This window comes from Leopardus geoffroyi, chromosome B2, assembly GCF_018350155.1.
Source record: "Leopardus geoffroyi isolate Oge1 chromosome B2, O.geoffroyi_Oge1_pat1.0, whole genome shotgun sequence".
NCBI lineage: Eukaryota > Metazoa > Chordata > Mammalia > Carnivora > Felidae > Leopardus > Leopardus geoffroyi.
Genome location: NC_059332.1, coordinates 104,988,894 through 105,016,676, shown reverse-complemented (window position 1 = coordinate 105,016,676; position 27,783 = coordinate 104,988,894). Strand labels below are relative to the sequence as shown.

The window sequence follows — 27,783 nt, the reverse complement described above, 5'->3', positions numbered from 1 at the left end:
TCTGTATATTGGGATTTAATTCAATTTTTCTAAATTAAAAAAAAAAATTATTTGTTTTTGAGAGAGACAGAGCGTGAGCAGGGGAGGGGCAGAGAGAGAGGGAGACACAGAGTCCGAAGCAGGCTCCAGGCCCTGAGCTGTCAGCACAGAGCCTGACGTGGGGCTCGAACTCACTAAGTGAGAGATCATGACCTGAGTCGAAGTCGGACATTCAACGGACTGAGCCCCTCGGGCACTTCTTCAAGTTTTTTAAAAACTACTACTTGAAAATATTTTTGAAGCTTAATACTTCATGCAACTTGCACCATTATTTTATAGGATTTTTAATAAGCTGCAAATACGATAAAGCCTAAGCAGATAGTCTTCAGTTTGTCCTGTCATTAAAGACAGTTTCTCATTCTTCATGTGCTTTTAGATTCCAGAGGATCTCAAAAGGCAGCACAGCGGGGTAGAGAGACCACTGGAGTGACAATCTAATGGTAAAAATAATCAACTTGGAGTTCTGAACCTACCTAAAATGAGGTCCAAAATTTGGTTCGAGCGCTCAAGCTGTCACATTTTTCAATTTCTGCAACTGAAAATTAAAGGCCTACAAACTTTATAAAATTCTTTTGACTCAAAAATGCTAGTTTTCTATAATTCTTGCAAGGCTAGCATTTTGGTAACAGTAACAACTCATATTTCTAAAACATTTATAATCTTCACAGCACTGAACACAATCTTACTTAATCCTTTTAACAATTCAATTAGGCATTGTTACTCCAAAATTACAGAAAGCTTGCCTTGTTCAAGACCTCTGACACATGACTAAAAGTGAACAGGACTTTGATCTGAACCTAGGTCTTTAGATTTCAGGTTTGTTTTGTTTGCTTATATTTAAAACATAGAACCAGTGAGGATAAAATTAAGCTCATTGCCTCCTGATGTGGATGGAGTTTTGTGGCTTCACCCCCCCAGACATGTGTGTGATCACCAGTGCCAAACACTGCCACAGCTTACTACATGTGCTGGGGGTGAGGGCTTCCAGGGGCCCCGGAACCACAGACCCCAGCCTAAATCCAAGGTCCCAGGCTATGCAGGACCGGGCTCCCATCCCATGAGGGCAGCAGTGTTCTCAGGCTCAGCTTTGCAGAGGTGACTGTTAATTGTACATTGACTCCTCCTATCCAGCTCTACACCTGACATGCCAGTCTTCTGGAGAGTTTTCAGTTTCCATTCTCTAATCATTAGGGTTTAAAATTCCAGGGGTGTCCGGGTGGCTCAGTCAGTTGAGCATCCAACTTCGGCTCAGGTCATGATCTCACAGTTCGAGGACTGCTGGAGCCCCACATCAGGGGCAAAATACGCCAGCACGGAGCCTGCTTCGGATTCTCTGTCTCCCCCTCTCTCTGCCCCTCCCCTGCTTGCGTGCCCTCTCTCAAAAATAAACAAACATTAAAAAAATAAAAATTCCAGTCATCACCTTTTTCTTCTCCATATCTACCATCTCCAACCAGACACTAATGTGATGCTTAAAATCAGGCCTGCTAACTTACTGCTCCCTGATATCGCATTACCTAGCTTTTCCTTATTTTTTCCTTACAACAACCTTGTTCAGGAGATATGAGGCAATGTCTACCTTTGTGAACTTCAAATCTGTTAATATGAGGCGCTGGGATTGTTATTGATGCTATGCTCTGTGTTTATCTACCATCCATATAGACCTTGCCTGGAATGTGCTTCATTATTTTCATTATCCATACACCCTGTCAATCTTTCAAAGTTCTATGAACCTTCTCTAACCCACCTAAAGAAGACTGTTTTCCTGAATTCAAACTTAATACACTCAATTGATATTTAACCATAGTTTCATGGTACCTCTTACTTTATTCTCTGTTGCTATTATAACTATTGCATAATCACTTAAACATTTCACATCTATCTTCTTTGCAACTGATGTGTAAACTGCTTATGTGTGATCTCGCGGTCCCTGTGCACCGAGTTCTAATTCTCCCACTTTTGAGATTTTATGTGAGTCTGCTGAGAACTACCGATACACTAAGCTACCTAGTCAGTATCTACGAGGCTGGTCTGGAGAACGCGGGATTGTTGAAACAGCCTGTGAGGTAGCCCCTAAAGGTAGTGAGTATGCCAACAAAGCCAGGACTGTAAGCCTGATTATTAACTGAGATGTGCAGGGCCAGAGATTTCACCTCTTCATCTGTCCAATCGTCTCATAAATGTGTACACTGCTGGGGCACCTGAAAGGCTCAGTCGGTTAAGCCTCCGACATCGGCTCAAGTCACGATCTCACAGTTTGTGAGTTCAAGCCCCGCATTGGGGCTACTATCAGCACAGAGCCCACTTCAGATCCTCTGTCCCCTTCTCCTCTGCCCCTCCCCAGCTGTCTCTCTCTCAAAAATAAATAAACTTAAAAAAAAAAAGCATACACTGCCTATGTGAGGGTTCTGTAAGACTGTATCCCATAGTTCTGAGCAACCAGAACTGTAATCACAAAATAAATGCACAATGAAAACTCCTGCCAGGGGAGAACTACACATTTTGATCCAATCTGAACCAGTATTTTCGATGCCTGCATACTTTCTTTTTTAAATTTTTTTTTTCAACGTTTACTTATTTTTGGGACAGAGAGAGACAGAGCATGAACGGGGGAGGGGCAGAGAGAGAGGGAGACACAGAATCGGAAACAGGCTCCAGGCTCCGAGCCATCAGCCCAGAGCCTGACGCGGGGCTCGAACTCACGGACCACGAGATCGTGACCTGGCTGAAGTCGGACGCTTAACCGACTGCGCCACCCAGGCGCCCCGATGCCTGCATACTTTCTGGAACAATTTTATCTACCACGAATGAAGAAGTAAGCTCTCTTCCTGCTACTAAAGAACTAAACATTTATATAAAGAAATAACACTATATTGGGCTAAAACCAAGGACCCGGGCTGAGACCTAGCTCATCTTGGGTTCCTTCCACCATTTCATGACGATGTCATTCCACAGGCATTGGGATTTATAAATACTTTGAAGGTTTGCATTTTAATCTTTCATTTTATTTATTTATTTATTTATTTATTTATTTATTTATTTGCATTTTCATTTTTTAAATCTTGTTTGTTTTTGTAAGAGTAGGGGACAAAGGGAGCTAGGATGAAACTCTACCCTCTTAAAGCTTTCCTTAAATTACTATAAATTGAATCTCTATTCCAACAGAGGCAACAAAATGTAATGGAAAGAGAGTGAACTTTGAGTTTGGCCAGAACTAGGTCCAAATCCCAGCTACCTTATATGGCTAGTGCGATAATTAAATAAAACAGGGACAAGGATTAGCACGTGTCATATGCTTAGGTAATGTTAGTTTCTTTTCCTCTAAGACTAATTAAAAGTGACGGCTGGTTGGTAAGACAAGGGAGAAAGCTAGACTTGAGGAAATCTGATGTTGGATAATCTACAAAATGCATACTAAATCTCATGGGGAAGTAGTCAAGAGTTCTGTTAGATTTGCCTATTCCAAGTATATATTTAGTATCCTAATAATTCACTATGATCTTCGGGCTGCTTTTCTTAAATACAGTCTTATTTAATCATTTGTAGACTTTCACAGGTGTTGTAATTAAGTCAGAATTATAGAAGCAGAGAAAATGTAATATCAGCAATTACATAATACGTTAATGCAAAGTAGCTATGTGATCCACAAAAGTCACTTCCAAATTTGAGCTAAATGATCTAGATTGGTTGTTTCAAGTCTTTAGAGAAAAAAAAAAATAGTGTTGTAATGATAGACATCTATTTGCAAAGAACAGTCATTTCAAATAATAAACCACCCACTTAGGTTTTAAAAAGATGAACACATGGGAAGGGAGAAAAATAAAAAGGGAGAGAGAGAAGGAAATCACAAGAGACTCTTAAAGACAGGGAACAAACTGAGGGTTGAAGGAGAGACGTATGTGGGAGACGGATAAGATGGGTGACGGGTATTATGGAAGACAGCACTGGGTGTTATGTTTAAGTGCTGAATCACTAGGTTCTACTCCTGAAACCAATATTATACTGCATGTTAACTAACTACAATTTAAATACAAATTTGAATGAATGAATGAATGAATGAATAAAACTAAAAACTCCATTTATCCAGGATGGCTGTCTTCACTGTCAAAATTCTCTGGGAAAATGAATTTTCACCACTGACGGTGTGCTGTAAGGATATGGCTTGGCACAATCAGAAGCCTTACTTAAATAACCTGCAGGCTAATATAACTAGCAGAAATGAGGAAAGAGATGTGTCTCAATTCTCTAAGGGATGTCCTAGGTATTACTTCATCTCATGAACTTAGTTGGGATCTGACTATGAACATATATACTAAGGCTAGGTACAAAAATGCTCTGCTCTCAAGGCAACTGTGACTGATATTGGCTTGGGCATCCCCTCGATTGTGTCCACACGCACCTTGATTCATCAGAATTAGGCTTCCCGTGAGCAAGGCCATGCAGTTGGTGGGTTGGTGATTGTGGAGGTACTGAAATCCCCATCCTCTTCGGTATGAAGTTTCATACATATATCCCGAGACATTGGCAATCACTTCAAGAAACTTCTCCTGCTGTGTCTTACTCAAGTAGTTGTACAAGAAGTCATAGGCAGTGGCAAAACCAACCAGGGAGTGCGCAAGCGGGACTTCATCCCAAGGAGCGTCTTTCACCAGCCTGCAGAGGAAAATCAACCACGTGACTGAGTGCAAGGGTCTTATAGCGTTCATCCCACTTTTCGAGTATCTGTTTCTTAGAAGGAAAGGGCACCACTGAAGACACAATCCAAGAGGTTTAGTGCCTCACAATTAGCTTCCTTCCACAGTAGACACAAGCATAAGGCTTATCTCATGGGAAAATTACAGAACAAATGATTTTTTTTCTCTCAGATTTCTGGCAACATCAAGATGTTGAGAATTTTTACTTTTGACTTTTTACTTTCGACGAGAGGTAGAAGGATATGGTCAAAGAGACCTAAAGCATATAACATGTAGTGGCAGGGCAAAATTCTCAGGAGTACCCATTTCACCAATACTCACCCTCCCCTTTTTACCTGTGTAAGAGGTTCTCAGTTTTATTCTTAGGGCTTCCTTGCCAAACCAGTGGAACATGTACATCCCATCTTATTTCCCATAGGCAGGTCAAGGTGAAGGTATCACAGCCTATGAAATCTAGTTAAAGTGAGTGAAATGAACTGATTCTAACTCAGATTTCTACATCTTGTTCTTTCTCTTAAGATGAACTGCACTGCCTTTAGGTCCTTTGAGTAATAACTTCCAGAGAAATGTAAAAGCTGACCTGTGAAATATGAAACCGTCACTTTCTAGGAAGCCAACTTTCTGCTTAACTTGCTACATTATTCTGCAAGTGTTTTAATACTGTGTGGCCCGCATTACAGAGGAAGCTTTTTAAAAGGGATCTTTCACAATCACAATTCTACGGAACTATCCAGAAAGCCCAAACCATCTCAAGATGTATGTGACTAATCTCTAGGAGAAGGACACAAGTGAAGGAAGTGCTGTACGGTTGGGAGGTTGAAGAAAATTCTCAACTGGGGATTAAATGAAAGCTTAATATTTCTACGCCAGGAACCTCCTAACCTCTTGGCAATCTGGTGAAGCCTCAGCCTCTTTCTCAACGCTCTAAAATTCATAAGATAGAATACGTAGGGATATAAGGAAAACTATTACTTTGACATCTAACTATTAATACAGAGTTTTTAAAAATTGCGATCTCTGTGCTTCTTTATTACGGCACTAAAAACCAAGATTTAACAGTAGAGATAGGAACTACCATAATTTGTAAGTCGAGATGAGCATAAGCAAGAGTGTCTACAATACCTATAATGGGACACGAAAATATCTCTCTGCAACAAAGTTACAAGTTCTCCCAATATTACTATAGCGGTTACCTATGTACATCATTTGGAAGAAATGCTAAATTTCAGTTAGAGTCCATGAAAACGAAGATGCAGCATTTCTCCCATGCAAACCCCAGAGATCCCAGGACAAGGATACTTAAAAATGTTCTGAAAGGGGCACCTGAGCAGCTCCGTCAGCTGAGCGGACAACTCTTGATTTCGGCTCAGGTCATGATCCCAAGATGATGGGTTCAAGCCCCACATCAGGCTCTGGGCTGGCCATGGAGCCTGCTTAAGATTCTCTCTCTCTTCACACACACAAAAATGTCCTGAGAGACCACTTCCTCTAGACTATAGCCTTCTTTTAGGAGTTTGTATGAAAGACATGATCTTATGCCGGAGAGGATGTGGAGAAACGGGAACCCTCTTGCACTGTTGGTGGGAATGAAAACTGGTGCAGCCACTCTGGAAAACAGTGTGGAGGTTCCTCAGAAAATTAAAAATAGACCTACCCTATGACCCAGCAATAGCACTGCTAGGAATTTACCCAAGGGATACAGGAGTACTGATGCATAGGGGCACTTGTACCCCAATGTTTATAGCAGCACTCTCAACAATAGCCAAATTGTGGAAAGAGCCTAAATGTCCATCAACTGATGAATGGATAAAGAAACTGTGGTTTATATACACAATGGAGTACTACGTGGCAATGAGAAAGAACGAAATATGGCCCTTTGTAGCAACGTGGATGGAACTGGAGAGTGTGATGCTAAGTGAAATAAGCCGTACAGAGAAAGACAGATACCATATGTTTTCACTCTTATGTGGATTCTGAGAAACTTAACAGAAACCCATGGGGGAGGGGAAGGAAAAAAAAAAAAAAAGAAGTTAGAGTGGGAGAGAGCCAAAGCATAAGAGACTGTTAAAAACTGAGAACAAACTGAGGGTTGATGGGGGGTGGGAGGGAGGGGAGGGTGGGTGATGGGTATTGAGGAGGGCACCTTTTGGGATGAGCACTGGGTGTTGTATGGAAACCAATCTGACAATAAATTTCATATATTGAAAAAAAAAAAAAAGACAAAAAAAAAAAGACATGATCTTAATGTTGCCTTCTATGGTCACCCTGCAGAATTCCAACTAACAGTATCTCATTTCCCTTTGTCACTTTTTTTGTCCTTTTAGCATTTGTGTATGTATACATGTATGTATGTGTGATTGTGTATGTACATGTACACGTATATGTATGTATACATATACATATGTATATGTATCGTCTACCAGGTGTTAAGTTCTACAAGTGCAGGGTTTTATTTTTGCCTCTATTGTATTCACTATAGGATCCCTAACCCTACAACAGTGTCTGACACACCGCAGATACTCAGTAAACATTTTTGGAAAACAAGGAAAAAAGAAGGAACAGGCCTACAAGACCAGGCCACACTGTTAACAGTGTGAAGAGTATGAATGAACCCTCCACTTCCTGGGAAAACAACTTATCCTGCAAGCTCACTGTTAGGGAGTTAGGAACACAGTCTTCACTGACTCCTGGTGGTTGCTAAGCAAGCCAGGCAGAGAGTCCAGGCCATTTGTTTCCCAGCCCCTGTGTCTGCACCATGTCACGATGCATCTATTAACGACAGCATACGTACCTGGCCATGGTAGAGCTGACATCAGTGAACCGCTACCATCGCCCCAATCCTGACACATCTGATTGACCAGGGAACTTATTTTCGTAGATCAAAGAACACTTATTATGATAATTCTCATCCTTCAGGAAGTATTATTATGCAATTTATGAAATTAGGCAAACTATGAAATCCCCAAGATGCCCCCATATACTTGCTTATTCCAGGCAGTTCCCAACTCAACAAAATGCTAGTATACTGACTTTGAAAAAAAGCTGATACCATCCGGCTCATCACTGTATCATTATGAAATCTGACCTGTAAGAGTTATATTTCTAAAAGGTTATCTAAATACTTTACCAATACAATTTGACCCAGCCACAGATTCAAAGTGCAATGATGGGAGAGAGCATATTTTACTATCATGGAAACCAAAGGAAATTTGCTTCTAGCACATGGATAGCCGCAAAGTAACTATCTGATTCAATGTGACTCACTACTGGTCAGCAAATCTACTGGAAAAGTTGGTTAAGTGGTGAATCATTAAAAAAAAAAAGATACAGGTATTAATTTATGAATTTTACTTCAGCTTAACATATCCGTATGTACATACATTCATTAATCTTTTGAAGGTGAGATAAAAGCCTTTTTTTAAAAAAAATGTGAGGGGCGCCTGGGTGGCTCAGTCGGTTGGGCGACCGACTTCGGCTCAGGTCATGATCTCACAGTCTGAGTTCGAGCCCCGCATCGGGCTCTGTGCTGACAGCTCAGAGCCTGGAGACTGTTTCAGATTCTGTGTCTCCCTCTCTCTCTGACCCTCCCCCGTTCATGCTCTGTCTCTATATGTCTCAAAAATAAGTAAACGTCAAATAAAAAAAAAAATTTTTTAATTTAAAAAAAAATAATAATAAATAAATAAATAAAATGTGAGTCTAAAGATTGGTTTCATTGTTCTTTCCTGCAAAGAACACACACAACACATCATCATAATTGCAAGCTTTAGTTTCTTTATAATATAGAAATCAAAGATATTTGTGAAGGAATGCAGAATCCTTCCAGATTTGCATGTTTTTCCCTAACCTTTTGCAAATCTCATCCACAGTAAATTATATGATAGCAATCTTTTACAGTAAGTCATTCCAAAGCATTTAAGTTAGTTTTAGAAACACTAAGTTTTTTCTTTTTGAACCCCTAACTACTCACATAATATTAAAATTGTGTAACTAAAGTATTGATGGCATTGGCATAAAGTCATTTGAGAATACAACTGGTATTTGCAAAAACACTTCACTCTGCTGGTGGGAACAGAGATGAATGGACATAGCAGAGGACAGCTGACCAACCTTGACATTCAGCATTTTGTGAGAGTTGCTGCCAGATGACACAAGGAATGGAGGCTAATTTCACTGGTGAGTCAGTTAAGAGGAGGGTTAGAAAAATGTTTACTGTAGCCCTCTTTTTATAAACTATACCTTCTTCCCTTACGGGCCATTCTTAAAGTAAGGTCCATGGATCTCCAGGGCCTTAGAGACTCTTTGAGGGAATCCTCAAGTAAAAATTAGTTTCCCGATAATACAAATACGTTATATGCTGACATTTGCACTGATGGTGCCACAGCACTTACAGGTTAAAAACACTGGCACCTTAGGTCACGATCTCGCGGTCCGTGAGTTCGAGCCCCGCGTCGCACTCTGGGCTGATGGCTCAGAGCCTGGAGCCTGGAGCCTGTTTCCGATTCTGTGTCTCCCTCTCTCTCTGCCCCTCCCCCATTCATGCACTGTCTCTCTCTGTCCCAAAAATAAATAAACGTTGAAAAAAAAAAAAAAAAACACTGGCACCTTAAGCAAGAGTCCAGCAGAGGTACCAAACTGCTCTAGCAATCCTTGCCTGATTCTGCATCCTGTCATGAACTCTAAGCTACACACACAGACACACACACACACACAAGCCAGTTTCACTTAAGAATATTCTTGATAAAAGGGGCACCTGGGTGGCTCAGTCAATTAAGCGTTTGACTTAGGCTCAGGTCACGATCCCACAGTTTGCAAGTTTGAGCCCCGCTTTGGGCTCTGTGCTGACAGCTTGGAGCCTGCTTGGGATTCTCTGTCTCCCCCGCTCTCTGCCTCTTCCCTGCTTGTGCTCTCTCTCTCCCTCAAAAATAAATAAACACTAAAAAAAATTAAAAAAAGAATATCCTTGATAAAGTGTGAAGATTATTAATTTTATCAAATCTCAAATCTTTGAGTATATCTCTTTTCCATATTCTGTGTGATGAAATGAAAACTATGTAAAAAGCACAGTGGACACCACAGTGCAGTAACTATCACAATGAAAAGAAACTATGCATTAAGAGCTGAAGTAGCTCCTTTTTTTTTTCCATGAAACATCATTTTTATGTGAGAAAATGACAAACTGACAAATTGCAATTATTTAGACTTAGGTATTTAAGTGGAAGTTTTCTTGAAGATGAAGAAGCCTGCCAGCTCAAAGAAAATTGAAAGCCTCTGCTGCCAATGACTAAATTTGAGCTTCCAAGAGAAAATAAGAATTTTAGAAAACGTGTATGTACTACCATGTGCTTAAGAGTTTACCAGTACATAAAAGTTTTTCTGATGAGGTCAGTAATAACAAATGTGATTTATTTTTATACTGTATAACTAAATACATCAACACTTGGAAGACTGGAATAACTCAGCAAGCAAACATTCAAAATAAAAAAGGCAACATATTATAAAACCATGCACAGATAAAAGATCCCCTGGACGTGCAAAATCTACCAATGGATTATTCTACTAATTAAAAGATGGGAGTTCGTTAAGATGGGTTCAGATCCCATACTTCTATGAATCAGAGTCCATTTAAAACCAACTTTTAAGCAACTACTACTTGTCAAGTTCTAGTATAGAATCAAAGAATATCCATAATTTTCTGAAAAGATTCTTAAAAACTCTGTCCTTTTCAAGCACATATTGATATGAAGCGGTTGTGTTTTCTTCATATATAGAAACCAAAACACCACACTACGACAGACTGAATACAGTAGACATGCAAAATCTGCAAGAATGAGCAACAAAGATCTCTTTTGTGCTAAATGCTTTGTTTAAAAAAGTATAGTTATTTCTTCCTAAAATTATGTTAATGTTAATACAAAATGGACCTCTCACCCTAAAAGGAAAAAAAAATGAACCTTTAAAATGAATGCATACATATTTTAAATATCTTTCAGCTTTAATTTTTAATATAGTAAATATCAATAGGTATAGTCTTCACAAAGCTCTTTGATGTTTTCATTAATTTTTAAGAGTGTAAAAGAGTTCTGACTCTAAAAAGTTTTTAAAAAGCTGCCTAGACCACTTTCAGAGATAAGTTTAAGTGAATTTATATGAAACAGAAGGATATGAACACAAAAATGAACTATTAATGGCCTAGGTTGGGGGTATGGTGTTGGTGAGGAGAGGAATAGAGGTTATCAAGATGTGCTGCTTCCATGAATCAAGATGGCTACAAAAGGAAGAAAAGTGGCATAAAAATCTTTCCAAAATGCAATAGCTTCATTGATCCAAATTTTTATAATAGTTTTATATGAACAGACTGCCTCCATTATCATAAACGCCTTTTGAACCATCTATTATGTACAGAGTACAGTGGGCATTCTAAGAAGTCATACTTAAAATTGGACAGTTTACCTGATAAAACGAGTAAAAAGAAGCTTAATAATAATATTGGCATCTATTTTTATTTGTATAGATTTATGATCAAATGACTGTATTTAAATTTTTTCTTATAGCTCTAATAGAAAGTCTTTCCAAATAACCATCTGTGAAAAGATTAACATTTAGTATTACAAGGTTCACAGAATACTCTACTTTTATGTTATTTCATTTACACAAACAGTGTTAAGGTAAATGCTTGGAATAACAGAAGTTTGGTGTTTAAAATCTAAGAGGGGTCAATGGGGCGCCTGGGTGGCGCAGTCGGTTAAGCGTCCGACTTCAGCCAGGTCACGATCTCGTGGTCCGTGAGTTCGAGCCCCGCGTCGGGCTCTGGGCTGATGGCTCAGAGCCTGGAGCCTGTTTCCGATTCTGTGTCTCCCTCTCTCTCTGCCCCTCCCCCGTTCATGCTCTGTCTCTCTCTGTCCCAAAAATAAATAAACGTTGAAAAAAAAATTTTTTTAATCTAAGAGGGGTCAAAAAATCACTGATATTTATTTAAATGAATCAATAGTATAGAAAAAATAAATACTAGAAACAATGGGACAACTCGTAACTCCCTTTACAATGTTATCATGGTTATTAGTCCTGTTTCCTAGCACATTTTACAGCCTAACAATTTTATGTCATACTTTTCCATATGTAACTATATCTTGAAGGTCATGATTTGATCCATGGTATAGGCAAATTTATACATTTTTATAAGCATGTTTAAATGAAGCTCTACTGCTTGTTTAGCTTTTACAAAAAGCAGAACTCAAAAACAATCCTTTTTCTCATTTTGAGATAACATTTAGTTTTATTAACCTATAAAATATTTAGTAAATTCATACAGAAGATTCATGTTAAAAAATCTGGCTTAGGGGCTTTCGGGTGGCTCAGTCGGTTAAGCATCCAACTTCGGCTCAGGTCACGATCTCACAGTTCACGAGTTCGAGCCCCGTGTCAGGCTCTGTGCTGACCCCTCAGAGCCTGGAGCCTGCTTTAGATTCTTTGCCCCTCCCCCGCTCCTGCTTTGTCTGTCTCTCTCTCTCAAAAATAAACATTAAAAAAATTTTCTTTTTATGTTAACAAAATCTGGTTTTAGACACTTGATATTTATAGCAGTATAAATTTAAGAAAAATGAAAGAAGCTTTAAAATAATTAGGAATTTAAATGTAGAACATAGCAATGAACACTTCAGAAATTATTCCCAAGGGTAAACTTTACAGGCTGGAGCAGTACCAACTTCACTTTTACCAGCTTCACGGCTGTTGTGTCTACTGTATATTAGCCACACCTCTGCTTACTGTGTGCCCTGGGTCACACCACCCAAATATGCCAAAATAAGGTCAATTCTACCTTAAGATGTAAATTAGTCTATTCACTCTAAAAGCACCCTGAAGACAGTAATCTGATAGAAAGTCATTCAATTTTCAATCAATTGCCTTTGTGTGCTTAGAAACAACTTCCAATAAGTTAGAAGAGTCATGTAGTACCACTGTTTTTAAAACATGACTAATGGCAGCTGTGATTCATCTTTTTCCCTTCCGTAAGTTAAACATGAAAACTAACTATGAATGTTAAATGTCAGTAATACATTAAATATTGTAAGTTACTCCTATAAAATTTAGCCAAAGGAAGTGGATTTCTAAGCCGTGTGGCCTTGCCTGTGAAGCACATTGGGGCCTCGACAGTGACTTTCCAAGGAGAGCAGAATAAACCTGGAATTTAGAGAGACTTGATGTGGGGGCCTCTGAGTGGGTGGCCAGGTATCCAAGGGGCACATTCAGCTAAATTCTGGCCTGCCTTGGTGTCCATATTCCAAGTGTTTGATCAGGTGGCTAAGAGTGGCATTTGCATCATCAAGCAAAATTCACTATTTATAACTGGGAGGAAACAGAGATGTTGTACTTCATATTAAGCACATAGCATGTGCCAAGCCCTTTATGTACTTTATTTCATCTAATCTTCAAAACTCACATTAGGTATTACATGTCCATTTTATAAGCTGTAAAAGTAGTATTTAGAGACAGGAAAATTACATGCTTAAGATCACACAATTAAGTTAAATGGTGGAGCCAAGAATGGCATCCAAGATCATCTGAATCTAGAATCATTTTACTTCTTAGGAAAAGCACAGTGCTTTCAAAGAAAGTCACCAAGTTTGCAATAAGAACCCGGTCAGAAGAAAGTGCTAGAGTTAACAGACCTACCAAGAGCCGGGCAGAAGGGCACTTCGGCTGAAATACATTACAGGGTTCCAAGCCCTGCCATTTTCATGACACCAAGGCAGATACAAGGCAAGAAATGTGGGGAAAAAAGGCAGACATTAGAAGAGATACCATGATTCTGTGTCCATATGGTTGCTCAACACCCACCCAAGGAACATGAGATACCAATCATGAAGAATGCCTGAAACAACTCTTTCTCTCTCCACAGACATCCACTGAGCCTGGGGCTCCCAATATTCTACTCCAGGTACGGTTGGTGAAGGGGATAGTGGGCCTGAACTTGCATGCCCAGAACCTTTAGCCCCTTAAGCAGGACAGGGCTACAATAAACAGAAATGGTCAGTGAGCTTCCTTTTTAACATCTACTTTATTCCCTACTTGGTGAAAAGTATTGCTGGAAGGAATATATATACATTAAGAGATCTTCAGGAAAAATATCTTATCACCCCTAAAAAATAAAAGACATTTTCTCCCACTATCTGTATTTCTATATTCATTAAATTACTAGATTCAGTACAGCAAAACATTACTACTTAATTTCATTTTAAAGATGAGAATTCAGTATCCCAAATTTTAAAATCTAAAATACAAAAATTTAGTTTAGGTTGGCTTCACTCAAGCAGAATATTGAGGAATCACTTATGTGAAAGCAGAAATTAAAGAGAATATTCTTTTTTACTTAAAAAAATATTCTAAATAATATGTAGGGAAAATTAATTAATTTGAATGTCAAAATATACCAAGCTAAATGAGTAGTGTTGTTAAATGGGAAAAGGCACTGCTATGCCATTATTCCAATGTTTAGTTCACTGACACAAGTCTTAACCAAACATCCAAGTGTGGCATCCAAGCATAATCTATTTAAATAGAATCAAATAGCTTTTATGATTGTAATCCCTTTTAGCTGACCAGTGGGCTAGTGTCCAGCCTGGGCTAGTGTCCAGCCTGAAAAGATAAGGGGGAGAAACATGATAGGCAAGATGATTCAAATTTGATAACAAGACCTCTGTTTCATTGGAATGGCAGAGCTCAAAGGACCCTAGTCCTCACCTATCAAATTCTAATGAAAAACTATCAAAGAACCCATTATAATGGAAAAATTGTGAAACCTACAAAGAATAGGAGAGAATAACACAGACTTGCCTATATTGTTCACAAAGTTTATTCGAATGATTTTTGCACATTTAAAAAAGTATCTTGGTATTTTATAAGTAGAAACACACTTACATGTTACACACATACACATTTATACGTTAACAATGTAAAATATGTTTCAAAGGGTTCAGCAGGACAGCTTATTGCGTCATTGCTTCAGTCAATGACTATGCAAGCATACAATGATCATGTAAGAAACAATGCCTTAAAATCGTCAATTTGATTACAAAAATTTAGCATGCAAGAATAGCCAAGGAGGTCAATTAAAAGAACAATGATGGAGGGTAACTAGCTCTGCAGAGAAGAAAACATGCTCTAAAGCTTCACTAATCAAAACAGAGTGGTACTGACATATGAACAGAAAGACACACAAATGAAGCAAAACAGAAATGTGGAAATTTGGCACATGATAAAGGTGGCATCAAAAATCAACAGGAAAAAGAAGTATCTTTAAACAAGTTTTTTGGAACAACTGGACAGCCATTTGAAAAAAGATAAAACTGAATCCAAACCTCATGGAATACAACAAAATAAACTCTAAATAAATTAGGCATCTAAATGTAAAATATGAAATCACAGTACTCTTAGAAGAAAAAATGGATGAATTCCTTTGTGACCTAAGGAAGGAAAACCTTTCCAACCATGACTCAAAAACAGAAAGCACAGAAAAATAAAGTGATCGTTTTGGCCATATAAAACTTTAAAAAGAACTTTTGCATAGGGGAAAAAAATACCACAAGCAAAGTCAAACACAAATAACAAATTGGGAAAAAATACCTGCATCATATATCTTGAATACAACTACACTTATGCAAACATAACAAAAAAACTCTTAAAATTAAAAAAAAATCATAATGTCATTAGAAAAATGAACAGAAGACAAGACAGTTAACAAAAAAGAAAGGTAAATATATCTCCCCTCCCAAATTCTCATCTCATAATAAAAGAAATGTAAATTTTTTTTTCAACGTTTATTTATTTTTGGGACAGAGAGAGACAGAGCATGAACGGGGGAGGGGCAGAGAGAGAGGGAGACACAGAATCAGAAACAGGCTCCAGGCTCTGAGCCATCAGCCCAGAGCCTGACGCGGGGCTCGAACTCACGGACCGCGAGATCGTGACCTGGCTGAAGTCGGACGCTTAACCGACTGCGCCACCCAGGTGCCCCTGAAAGAAATGTAAATTAAATCAACAATAAGGTAACATCCAGATTAGTAAAATATCAAACTATGACAAACACTCTAGTAAAAGCTGTAGAGAAATGAGGTCACTGTCAAAATGCTGTTAGAGGTGCAAAATAGTACAAATCCTATAGGGTAGAGTTTAGCAATAATTTAACAAAATTATATAAACATTTTATCTTTTGACCTACTTCTATTACTTACAGAAATACAGCTCCACAAAGACAAAAGCACATATGTATAAGGTTGTTTTCTCAAGGATCGTATGTAATAGGATTCTGATATGGCACATTGTGAACTATGTAAATGTTTCAAATATTTCAAATTAAATATATGTCAAATAAATACTAAAGTGAAATGAATGTTTGGGATTTGATTCAAAACGAAATGAACAAACAGGGCAATATGTTCCCCAAAAGAATGAGATAAATCTCTAGGAAGCAACCTTAATGAAATACAGATGAATGGTTGCCTGATAGAGAGTTTAAAATAATAGTCATAAAGATGTTTACCTAAGTCAGGAGGGCAATGTATGAAATAAGTAAGCATTTCAACAAAAAGAAAATATTAAAAGTACCAAACGGAAATCACAGGGCTGAAAAATATAACAATGAAACTGAAAAATTTGATAGAAGGATTCATCAGCAGACTAGCTCAAGTGGAGAAAAGGAACAGTAAACTTAGAGACAGGGTAGTGGAATTCATCCAGCCAGAGAAGAAAAAAAAGAAAAAAAGGAAAGATAGCTTAAGGGACTTAAAGGACACTATGAAGAGGACCAATAGAAACATTATAGGGGTATCAGAAAGAAAAAAGGGAGAAAGGGACAGAAGTTTATTCAAAGAAATAATGGCTAAATTGGGGGAGAAATGAACAGACATCCAGATACAGATAGCTCAAAGGGTTAAAAAAAGATGAATCTAAAGAGACCCACAAGATACATTTAAATTGTCAAAAATAAAAGATAAAGAAAGAATCATAAAGTAGCAATAGAAAAGTAAGTCGTTAACATACTTAGGAACCCCCCTAAGACTATGAGCAGATTTATCTGCAGAAACCTTTCAGGTCAGAAGGGAGTGGGATGACATATTCAAAATGTTTTAATAATAATACTAACAACAACAACAACAACAACAACAACAACAACAACAAAGACCCTGCCAATCAAAAAATACTCTACCCAGCAAAGTCGTCCTTCAGAAATGAAGAGATAAAGCTGACCAAAACAAAAGCTGAAGGAGCTCATCACCACTAACCAGCCTTACAGGAAGTATTAAAGGGAATTCTTCAAGTTGAAACGAAAGGATGCTAATTACTAACACGAAGACATAGGAAAGTATAAAACTCACAGGTAAAAATAAATATATACCCAAATTCAGAATACTCTAATGTTGTAATGGTTGTGAGTAAATCACTTAGAACTTTAGTATAAATTTTAAAAGAACATAAAAAATAATTATATAATAATTTTTTAATAGATGCACAATATTTAAAAATGTAAATGGGGGTAAAGAAATGTAAATTTTGACATCAAAAACATAAAATGTGGGGCGCCTGGGTGGCGCAGTCGGTTAAGCGTCCGACTTCAGCCAGGTCACGATCTCGCGGTCCGTGAGTTCGAGCCCCGCGTCGGGCTCTGGGCTGATGGCTCAGAGCCTGGAGCCTGTTTCCGATTCTGTGTCTCCCTCTCTCTCTCTGCCCCTCCCCCATTCATGCTCTGTCTCTCTCTGTCCCAAAAATAAATAAACGATGAAAAAAAATTAAAAAAAAAAAAAAACCATAAAATGTGGTGGGGAAGAGTATAAAAATGTAGAGCTTTTGTATGTGTTAAAAGTAAAGTTATCAGGGGTGCCTGGGTGGCTCAGTCAGTTAAGTGTCCTGACTTCAGCTCAGGTCATAATCTCACTGTTTCAAGTTTGAGCCTGCGTCAGGCTCTGTGCTGATGCCTCAAATGGTAACAAGAGACAAAGAAGGTCGATACATAATGATAAAGGAGTCAATTCACCAAGACGATATAACATTTATAAGTATGCACCTAACGTAGAAACACCTAAATGTATAAAGCAAATATTAACAGATCATTAGCAATACAGTAATCAGCAATGAACAGCAATACAGTAATAGTAGGAAATTTCAATACCCCACTTTCAACAATGAATAGATCATCCAGACAAAAAAAAATCAGTAAGGAAAATTGTACTTAAACTACACATTAGACCAGATGACTCCACATATACATCTAGAAAACATTCCATCCAACAGTAACAGAATACACAGTCTTCTCAAGCCCATGTGGAACATTCTCCAGCATAGATCATATGTTAGGTCACAAAACAACTCTTAATAAATTTAAGAAAATTGAAATCATAGTAAGCATCTTTTCTTTTTTTAAATGTTTATTTTTGAAAGGGAGAGAGACAGAGTGTGCATGGGGGAGGAGTGGAGAGAGAGGGAGACACAGAATCCGAAGCAGGCTCCAGGCTCTGAGCTGTCAGCACAGAGCCCGACCCGGGGCTCGAACTCATGGACCACGAGATCATAACCTGAGCCCAAGTCAGATGCTTAAATGACTGAGCCACCCAGGAGCTGGACCAGTAAGCATCTTTTCCAACCACAATGGTATAAAACTGGAAATCAATTACAGATGGAAATCAAACAACATGCTCCTAAGTAACCAGTGAGTTAAAGATGAAAACAAAAGGAAAATAAAAAAAAAAACACCTTGAGACAAATGAAAATGGAAACACAACATACTAAAACATATTGGATATAACAAAAACTGTTCTAAAGGGAAGTTCACAGAGGTGCCTAGGTAGCTCAGTTGGTTAAGTGGCCAACCCTTTATTTTGGCTCAGGTCATGATCTTATGGTTCATGAGTTTGAGCTCCACATCAGGCTCTACACTGACAGTTGTGGGCCTGCTTGGGATTCCCTCTCTCCCTCTCTCTCTGTTCCTCCCCCACTTATGCTCTCTCTTAAAATAAATAAACTTAAAACATTTTTTAAATAAAAATATAGGGGCGCCTTGGTGGCTCAGTCGGTTGGGCGTCCGACTTCAGCTCGGGTCACGATCTCGCGGTCTGCGAGTTCGAGCCCCGCGTCAGGCTCTGGGCTAATGGCTCAGAGCCTGGAGCCTGTTTCCGATTCTGTGTCTCCCTCTCTCTCTGCCCCTCCCCCATTCATGCTCTGTCTCTCTCTGTCCCCAAAATAAATAAACATTAAAAAAAAAATTAAATAAAAATATAAGAGGGAAGTTCACAGCGATAAAAGCCTACACTAAGAAAAAAGAAAGCTCCCCAATAAACAAGCTAACTTTACATCTCAAGGAATTAGAACAAATTAAGTCCAAAATTAATGGACGGATGGAAATAATGAAGATGAGGCAGGAATAAATAAAACAGAATAAAAAGACCATGAAAAAGATCAATGAAACTAAGCTGTTTTTTTTTTAAAGATAAACAATATTGTCCAACCTTTAGACTAATAAAAAGCAAGGAAGACTCAAAATCAGCAATGATAGATGTTACAACTGATGACACAAAAGTACCAAGGCTCATAAGAAATTACTATGAACAGGGTGCCTGGGTGGCTCAGTCGGTTAAACGTCAGACTTTGGCACTGGTCATGATCTCAGGGGTTCATGAGTTTGAGTCCTGCATTGGGCTCTGTGCTATACTGACAACTCTAAGCCTGGAGCCTATTCCAGATTCTGTATGTGTCTCTGTCTCTCTCTGCCCCTCCCCCACCTTTGTCTCTCAAAAATAAACATTAAAGAAAATTTTTTTGAAAGAAATCACTATGAACTATTATACACCAACAAATTAGATAACCTAAAGGAATAGACAAATTCCTAGAAATACACAACCTACCAAGACGGAACCATGAAGAAACAGAAAATCTGAACAGACCAACTACTAGCAAGGAGATTTAATCAGTAATCAAAAGCTCTCAGCAAAGAAAAGTCCAGGACTAGATAGTTTCACTGATGAATGCTTCCAAACATTTAAAGAATTGAAACCAATTCTGTTCCAATTCTTTCAAAAAAATAAAAGAGAATGGAATACTTCCAAACTCATTTTATGAGGTCAGCATTAGCCTGATACCAAGGGAAGACAAGAACATTGTAAAAAAAAAGAAAATTATAGGCCAATATCCCTGATGAACATAGATTCAAAAATCCTCAACAAAATATTGGCAAATTGAATTCAATGGCACATTAAAAAGATCATCACCATGACCAAGTAGGATTTATTTTAGGGATGTAGGGATGGCTCAATATGTAAAAATCAATAAATGTGATACACCACATTTACTAAAATGAAGGTAAAAAATCATATGATCACTTCAACAGATGAAGAAAAAGCATTTGACTAAATTCAGTATCTTTTTATCATAAAAGTTCAACAAACTGGGTATAAAAGGAACATACCTAAACATAATAAGAGCCATATATGACAAGCGCACAGCTAACATTACACTCAACAGGGAAAAGTTAAAAGCTTTTCCTCTAAGATCAGGTACAAAACAATGATGCTGATTCTCACCATTTTTATTCAATGTAATGTCAAAAGTACTAGCCAGAGCAGGGGTGCCTGGGTGGCTCAGTCGGTTAAGCGTCCAACTTCGGCTCAGGTCATGATCTGAGTTGGTGAGTTGGAGCCCCACACTGGGCTCTGTGCTGACTGCTCAGAGCCTGGAGTCAGCTTTGGATCTGTGTTTCCCTCTCTCAGCCCCTCACCCACTCACACTTTGTGTGTGTGTCTTTCTCTCTCAAAAATAAATAAACATTGGGGCGCCTGGGTGGCGCAGTCGGTTAAGCGTCCGACTTCAGCCAGGTCACGATCTCGCGGTCCGTGAGTTCGAGCCCCGCGTCGGGCTCTGGGCTGATGGCTCAGAGCCTGGAGCCTGTTTCCGATTCTGTGTCTCCCTCTCTCTCTGCCCCTCCCCTGTTCATGCTCTGTCTCTCTCTGTCCCAAAAATAAAAAAAACGTTGAAAAAATAAATAAATAAATAAATAAACATTAAAAAAAATTAAAACAAAAAAAGAAGTACTAGCCAGAGCAATTAGGCAAACAAAAAAAACAAACAAACAAAAAAAACAAAAAAACAAAAAAAAAAAAAGAAAGAAAAAGAAGAAGAAAAAGAAAAAAAGAAAGAGTATCCAAATCAGAAGGAAGTAAAGCTGCCTCTATTTAAAGATGACATGATATTATATAAAGGACACTTTATAGGTATCTTTTAGGGATACTTAAAGATTCCACCAAAAAAAAAAAAACCCAAAAAAGCAAAAAACAAAAAACAAAACAACCAAACAAATCTGTTAGAACTAATAAGTGAATTCAATAAAGTTGCAAGATACAAAATCAATTTATAAAAATCAGCTGTGTTTCTGTACAGTAACAACTATCAGAAAGAGAAATTAAGAAAAACATCTCATTTATAATAGCATCAAAAAATACTTAGGAATAAATTTAATCAGGTAAGTGATCTCAACACTGAAAATTATAAAACATTGATGAAAGAAATGAAAGAACATACAAATACATGGAGAACTATCCCATGCTCATGAATTGAAATAACTAATATTGTTTAAAATGTCCATACTATCCAAAACCACTCATAGGTTCAATGCAATCCCCATCAAAATTCCAAAGGCATTTTTCACAGAAATAGAAAAAAAAAATCCTAAAATTCACAGGAAACCACAAAAGACTGAATAGCCTAAGCAGTGTTGAGAAAGAACAACAAAGCTGGAGGCATCATCACACTTCCTGGTTTCAAATAGTATTACAAAGCCACAGTAATCAGACAGTATTGTCCTGGCATAAGAACAGACATATAGACCAATGGAGAATAGAGAGCCCAGAAATAAACCCATGCGTATACAGCAAATTAGTTTCTGACAGAAGAGACAAGAATATACAATAGGGAAAGAATAGTGTCTTCAATGGATGGTGTTGAGAAAACTGGATAGCTTCACGCAAAGGAACTATACTGAATCTCTTACACTGTACACAAAAATCAACTCAAAATGGATCAAACTTGAACATAAGAACTAACACCATAAAACTACTAGGAAAAAAACAGCAAAAATGCTCTCTGATACCGGTCTTAGTAAGGCTATTTTGGATTTGACACCAAAAGCACAAGTACATAGGACATCAAAACTAAACGCTTCAGAAAAAAAAAAAATATAGCAAAGGAAACCATCAGCAAAATGAAAAGGCAACCCATGGGATTCAAGAAAATATTTGCAAAATACTTATCTGATAATGGGTTAATATCCAAGATATATAAGGAACTCACACAACTTAAAAAAATAATAATAATAACCCAATTAATAAATGGGCAGAGGAACTGAACAGACATTTTCCCAATGTATAAAAACAGGCAACATGTAAATGGAAAGGTACTCAAATCATTAATCACCAGGAAAATGCAAACCAAAACCACCACGAGACATCACCTTACACCTATTACAATGGCTGTTATCAAAAAGACAAGAGAAAAACGCTGGTGAGGATGTGGAGAAAAGGGAATTTTCCTACACTGCTGGTGGGAATGTAAACTGGTACAGACACATGGAAAATGGAATAGAGTTTCCTCAAAAAATTAAAAACGGAAATACCTATGATCTACCAATCCCACTTCTGGGTAAATATGCGAAGGAAACTAAATCAATACCTTGAAGAGATATCTGTACTCCCACGTTTATTGCAGCATTATTCACAATACCCAAGGTATGGAAGCAACCCATGTCCATCAGCAGAGGAATGGATAAAAAAAATTTGACACACACACACACACACACACACACACACACACTCTCTCACACACAAGAATATTATTCAGCCATAAAAAGAAATTTATCATCTGTGACAAGATGGATGAACCTGGAGGACATTAAGTGAAATAATTCACACAGAGAAAGACAAATACTACATAGTATAACTTCTATGTAAAATCTCAAAAAAAAAAAAAAAAAAGTCAAACTCACAGGAACAGGGTAGAATGATGGTTGCCAGGGTCTAGGGAGCAGGCGAAACAAGGAGAGGCTAATAAACAGGTACAAATTTTCAGCTATAATATGAATAAGGTCTGAGGAGCTAAAGTGTAACATAGTGACTATGGTTGACACAACTGTATTGCATAATTGAAATTTGCTAAGAGCGTAGAACTCAAGTGTTCTCATTTTAAAAAAGGTAAATATGTGAGGTGATGGATGTGTTAATTAATTGGATGATGGGTATTTTTACACTATATATATATGCATGTCAAATCATCATGTTGTACACCTTAAATACATTACAATTTTACTTTTCAATTATACCTCAATAAAGGTGAAAAAAATGAATGTGAAATAAAGAATTTTAACATAAATTAAAAGGTGACAGAATTTGTTACCAGCAAACTTGTGCTAAATGAAATGGTAAAAGATTTCCTTCAGGCTGATGGAAATGATAAATGAAAACCAGACTCTATTCAGAGGAATCAAGAATACCAAAAAGGATAACCATGGGGGTAAATATAAAAAGACATTTTTCTCTAATATTTATATTTATATATGTGTATGGATATTCATTCATTCTAAACTTTTAAGAAAGATGAGTGTCTCTTTGAAGAGAATATAAGTAACAATGTAATGTGAAGTCTGCAACAAATGTAGAAGCATAATATATTATAGGAGCAAAAAGGGGAGGGGAAGTAAATAGAATTATACTGCTGTAAGGTTTCTACATTTTTTCTGATGTATAATTTGTATCTTGTAAATAATGTAATTCATAGCAAGCACTGGGGTAACTCAAAGTAGTATAGCTAAAAGCCAAAAGAAACAATAGAATGAAATACTAAAAAATGCCTTACATAAAAGAGGACAGGAGAGGAAAAACAGAGGAACAAAAACAGAAGGGATAAATAGAAAACAAATACCAAGTTAGTACACTTGAACCCAATCATCAATGATTACAGTATATGTAAACAGACAAATCCACCATGTAAAAAGATTGCCAGGCTGTATTTAAGAAAAGCAAAATGGAAACTTACAGATACAACAAACAGATTTTAAGCAAAGGATGAGAAAAGATAAACACTGAGAAAAAATGTGGGAATGGTTATATTAATGTCAATGTAGGCTTTGAGATAAGGAATATGACCAGAAATTAAAAAAAAAAAATGTTTTATAATGAAAATGTGTTGATTCGCCATGAAAATGTAACAATCCCACATGTTTATGCACCCTATGAATTGGCCTTCAGAAATATATAAAGCAAAAACTGGCAAAACTAAAGAAAGAAAAAATAGATCTGCAATTGTGGTTGGAGATATTAATACTCTTCTCCTACAGATTGATAGAACAAGAAGGAAAAAACTAGTAAGGATATAAAAGATTTGAACAGCATTACCAACCAACTTAACTTAACTGACGTTTTTATTTTTTTTATTTTAAATAGGCTCCATGCCCAACATGGGGCTTGAAGTCAATACCCTGAGATTAAGAGTCACATGCTTACACTATCAACAATAGTCCAAGTATGGAAAGAGCCCAGATGTCCATTTACTGATGAACTGATACACACACACACACACACACACACACGTATGTATGTATGTACACATACATACATACATACATACAACGGACTATTACTCGGCAATCAAAAAGAATGAAATCTTGCCATTTGCAACAATGTGGATGAACTAGAGTATATTATGTTAAGCAAAATAAGTCAGTCAGAGAAGGACAAATATCATATGATTTCACTCATATGTGGAATTTAAGAAATAAAACAGGTGAACATAGGAGAAGGGAAGCAAAAATAAGACAAAATCACAGAGGGAGACAAACCATAAGAGATTCTTTAATACAGAGAATAAACTGAGGGTTGCTGGAGGTGAGGTGAGGAGGGGATGGGCTAAATGGGTGATGGACATTAAGGAGGGCACTTGTTGACATGAGCACTGGGTGTTATATGTAAGTGATGAATCACTAAATTCTCCTCCTGAAGTCATTATTACACTATATGTTAACTAACTTGGATTTAAATTAAAAAATTAAGAAACTTTTTAAAAATGAAAAAGAGGCACACACTCTACCAACCAAGCCAGCTAAGTGCTCCTTAATTGACTTTTATAAAACACTACATCCAACAACTGTAGAAAGCACACACATTCTTTTTTTTTAATTTAATGAAGTTTTTTCATTTTAATTCCAGTACAGTTAACTGCAGTGTTATATTAGTTGCAGGTGTATATAATAGTGATTCAACAATTCTATACATTATTCAATGGTCATCATAAGTGTACTCTTAATCCCTATCACCTATTTCACCCATCCCCCTGACCTACCTCCCCTCTGGTAACCTTCAGTTTACTCTCTATAGTTAAAATCTGATTCTTGGTTTTTCTCTCTGTTTTCTTCTTTGCACATTAGTTTCTTAAATGCCACATATGAGTGAAATCATATGGTATTTGTCCTTCTCTCACTGACTTATTTCACTAGCATTATACTCTTGAGCTCCATCCATGTTGTTGCAAATGACAAGACCCCACTTTTCTTATGGCTGAATAATATCCTATTTCACACACACACACACACACACACACACACACACACACAAACACACACACACACACACACACACACACCCCACATCCTCCCCAACCGCTCATCCATCAATGGACACTTGGGCTGCTTCCATAATTTGATTATTGTAAATATGCTGCAATAAACATAAGGGTGCATGAATTAGTGCTTTTGAACTTTGGGGTGTGATTACTAGGTCATAGGATAGTTTTACTTTTAACTTTTTGAGGAACTTCCATGCTGTTTTCCAGAGTGGCTGCACCAGTTTGCATTCCCACCAACAGTTCAGGACGGTTCCTTTTTTCTCCACATCTTCACCAACACTTGTTTTTTCTTGTATTTTTAATTTTAGTCATTCTGACAGATTGAGATGGTATCTTATTGCTGTTTTGATTTGCATTTCCCTGATGATGAGTGATGCCTAGCATCCTTTCATGTGTCTGTTGGCTATCTGGATGTCTTGTTTGGAGAAATGTTCATATCTTCTGCCCATTTTTTAATTGGATTATTTGGGGTGTTTTGGTGTTGAGTTGTGTAAGTCTGTTATATATTATGGATACTTTATTGGATATGTCATTTGCAGCATCTTCTCCCATTCAGTAAATTGCCTTTCAGTTTTGTTGATTGTTTCCTTCAGCTGTGAAGAAGCTTTTTTATTTTGATGTGGTCCCAATTGTTTACTTTGACTTTTATTTCCCTGACCTCAGAAGACATATCTAGAAAACTGTTGCTACAGCCAATGTCAGAGAAATTACTGCCTGTGCTCTCTTTTAGGACTTTTATGGTTTCAGGTCTCACATTTTAGGTCCATGACCCATTTTGAATTTATTTTTGTGTATGGTGAAAGAAAGTGGTCCAGTTTCATTCTTTCACATGTTGCTGTCCAGTTTTCCCAACACCATTTGTTGAAGAGACTGTCTTTTTTCCCATTGGATATTCGTTCCTCCTTTGTCAAAGATTAATGGACCATATAACTGTAGGTTTATTTCTGGGTTTTCTGTTTTGTTCTATTGATCTGTGTCTAAGATCTGTGTGCCAGTATCACACTGTGTTGATGACCACAGCTTTGTAACATAACTTGAAGCCCAGAATTGTGGATTTCAAGCTTTGCTTGAATGCCTCCAGCTTTACTTTTCTTTCTCAAGACTGCTGTGGCTATTCGGGGTCTTCTGTGGCTCCATATAGATTTTAGGACTGTGTGTTCTAGTTCTGTGAAAAATGCTATTGGTATTTTCATAGGGATTGCGTTAAATGTGTTAGACTGCTTTGGGTAGTATAGACATTTTAACAATATTTGTTCTTCCAACCCATGAGCATGGAATGTCTCTCCATTTCTTTGTGTTGTCAGTTTCTTTCATTAATATTTTATAGGTTTCAGAGTGCAGACCTTTGACCTCTTTGGTTAAGTTTATTCCTAGGCATTTTATTACTTTTGGTGCAATTGTAAATGGGATTGTTTTCTTAATTTCTCTTTCTACTGCTTCATTATTAGTGTATAGAAATGCAACAGATTTCTGAACACTGATTTTGTATCCTGTGACTTTACTGAATTTATTTATCAGTTCTTGTAGTATTTTGAGCACACACATTCTTTTAAGGGTACATGGAGTATTCACCAAAACCTACTTAATGCCGGGCTATAAAAACAAGTCTCAATCAATATCAAAGGACTGAATCATTTTAAGTATGCTTCTGCAACAAAGGCAATAAGAAGATAGCTAAAAGTTGAATGTATATAAAAATCAACCCACTTCTTTTTTTTAAATTTTTTTTAACATTTTTATTTATTTTTGAGAGAGGGAGAGCAACGAGCGGGGAAGGGACAGAGAGAGAGGGAGACACAGAATCCAAAGCAGGCTCTAGGCTCCAACCTGTCAGCACAGAGCCCGACACGGGGCTTGGACCCACAAACCATGAGATCATGACCTGAGCCGAAGTCGGACACTCAACCGACTGAGCCACCCAGGCGCCCCAAAATGAACTCACTTCTAAATAACTCATGGGTCAAAGAACAAATCACAGACAATTATAAATTAGTGCAAAAACAAATGATAATGAGAATAGAATATATCTGAATTTGGGGGATGCAGCTAATGCAGTCCTTAGAATAAATTTTATGACACTATAAAGTTTATATTAGGAAACAAAAAGGTATAAAATCAATGATCTAAGCTTCCACATTAAGAAGCTAAAAAAGAATTAAATCCAACATTAATAGTAGTAAACAAATAATAAAGACAAAAATCTATGAAATACGAGAGACAAGTAGTAAGAGAAAATCAACCAAGGGAAAATTGACTCTAGAAATACAAATAATTGTTGAATACAGGAAATGAATATGTAAGTAGATATAACTACATAATTCCTTAACTTCTATGCATTTATGAAAGTTTTCAAATTAAGTTCAGAAAAAAACAAAAATTTATAAATGTTGGCTCTGAC

General features: G+C 37.3%; 1 protein-coding gene across 6 annotated transcripts in view; it reads right to left on the bottom strand.

The window, feature by feature from the left end:
• Positions 1–27,783, bottom strand: part of DSE (dermatan sulfate epimerase) — a 158,708-nt gene that overhangs the window by 8,134 nt on the left and 122,791 nt on the right. For 5 of the 6 annotated variants that reach the window (XM_045499334.1, XM_045499332.1, XM_045499336.1 and 2 more), the window contains one exon: positions 4,439–4,692. In XM_045499334.1, the coding sequence (XP_045355290.1) occupies positions 4,439–4,692 (254 nt within the window). Of the gene's footprint in view, positions 1–4,438; positions 4,693–27,783 lie in introns of those variants that run through there. The other variant, XM_045499338.1, reaches the window with a different exon arrangement.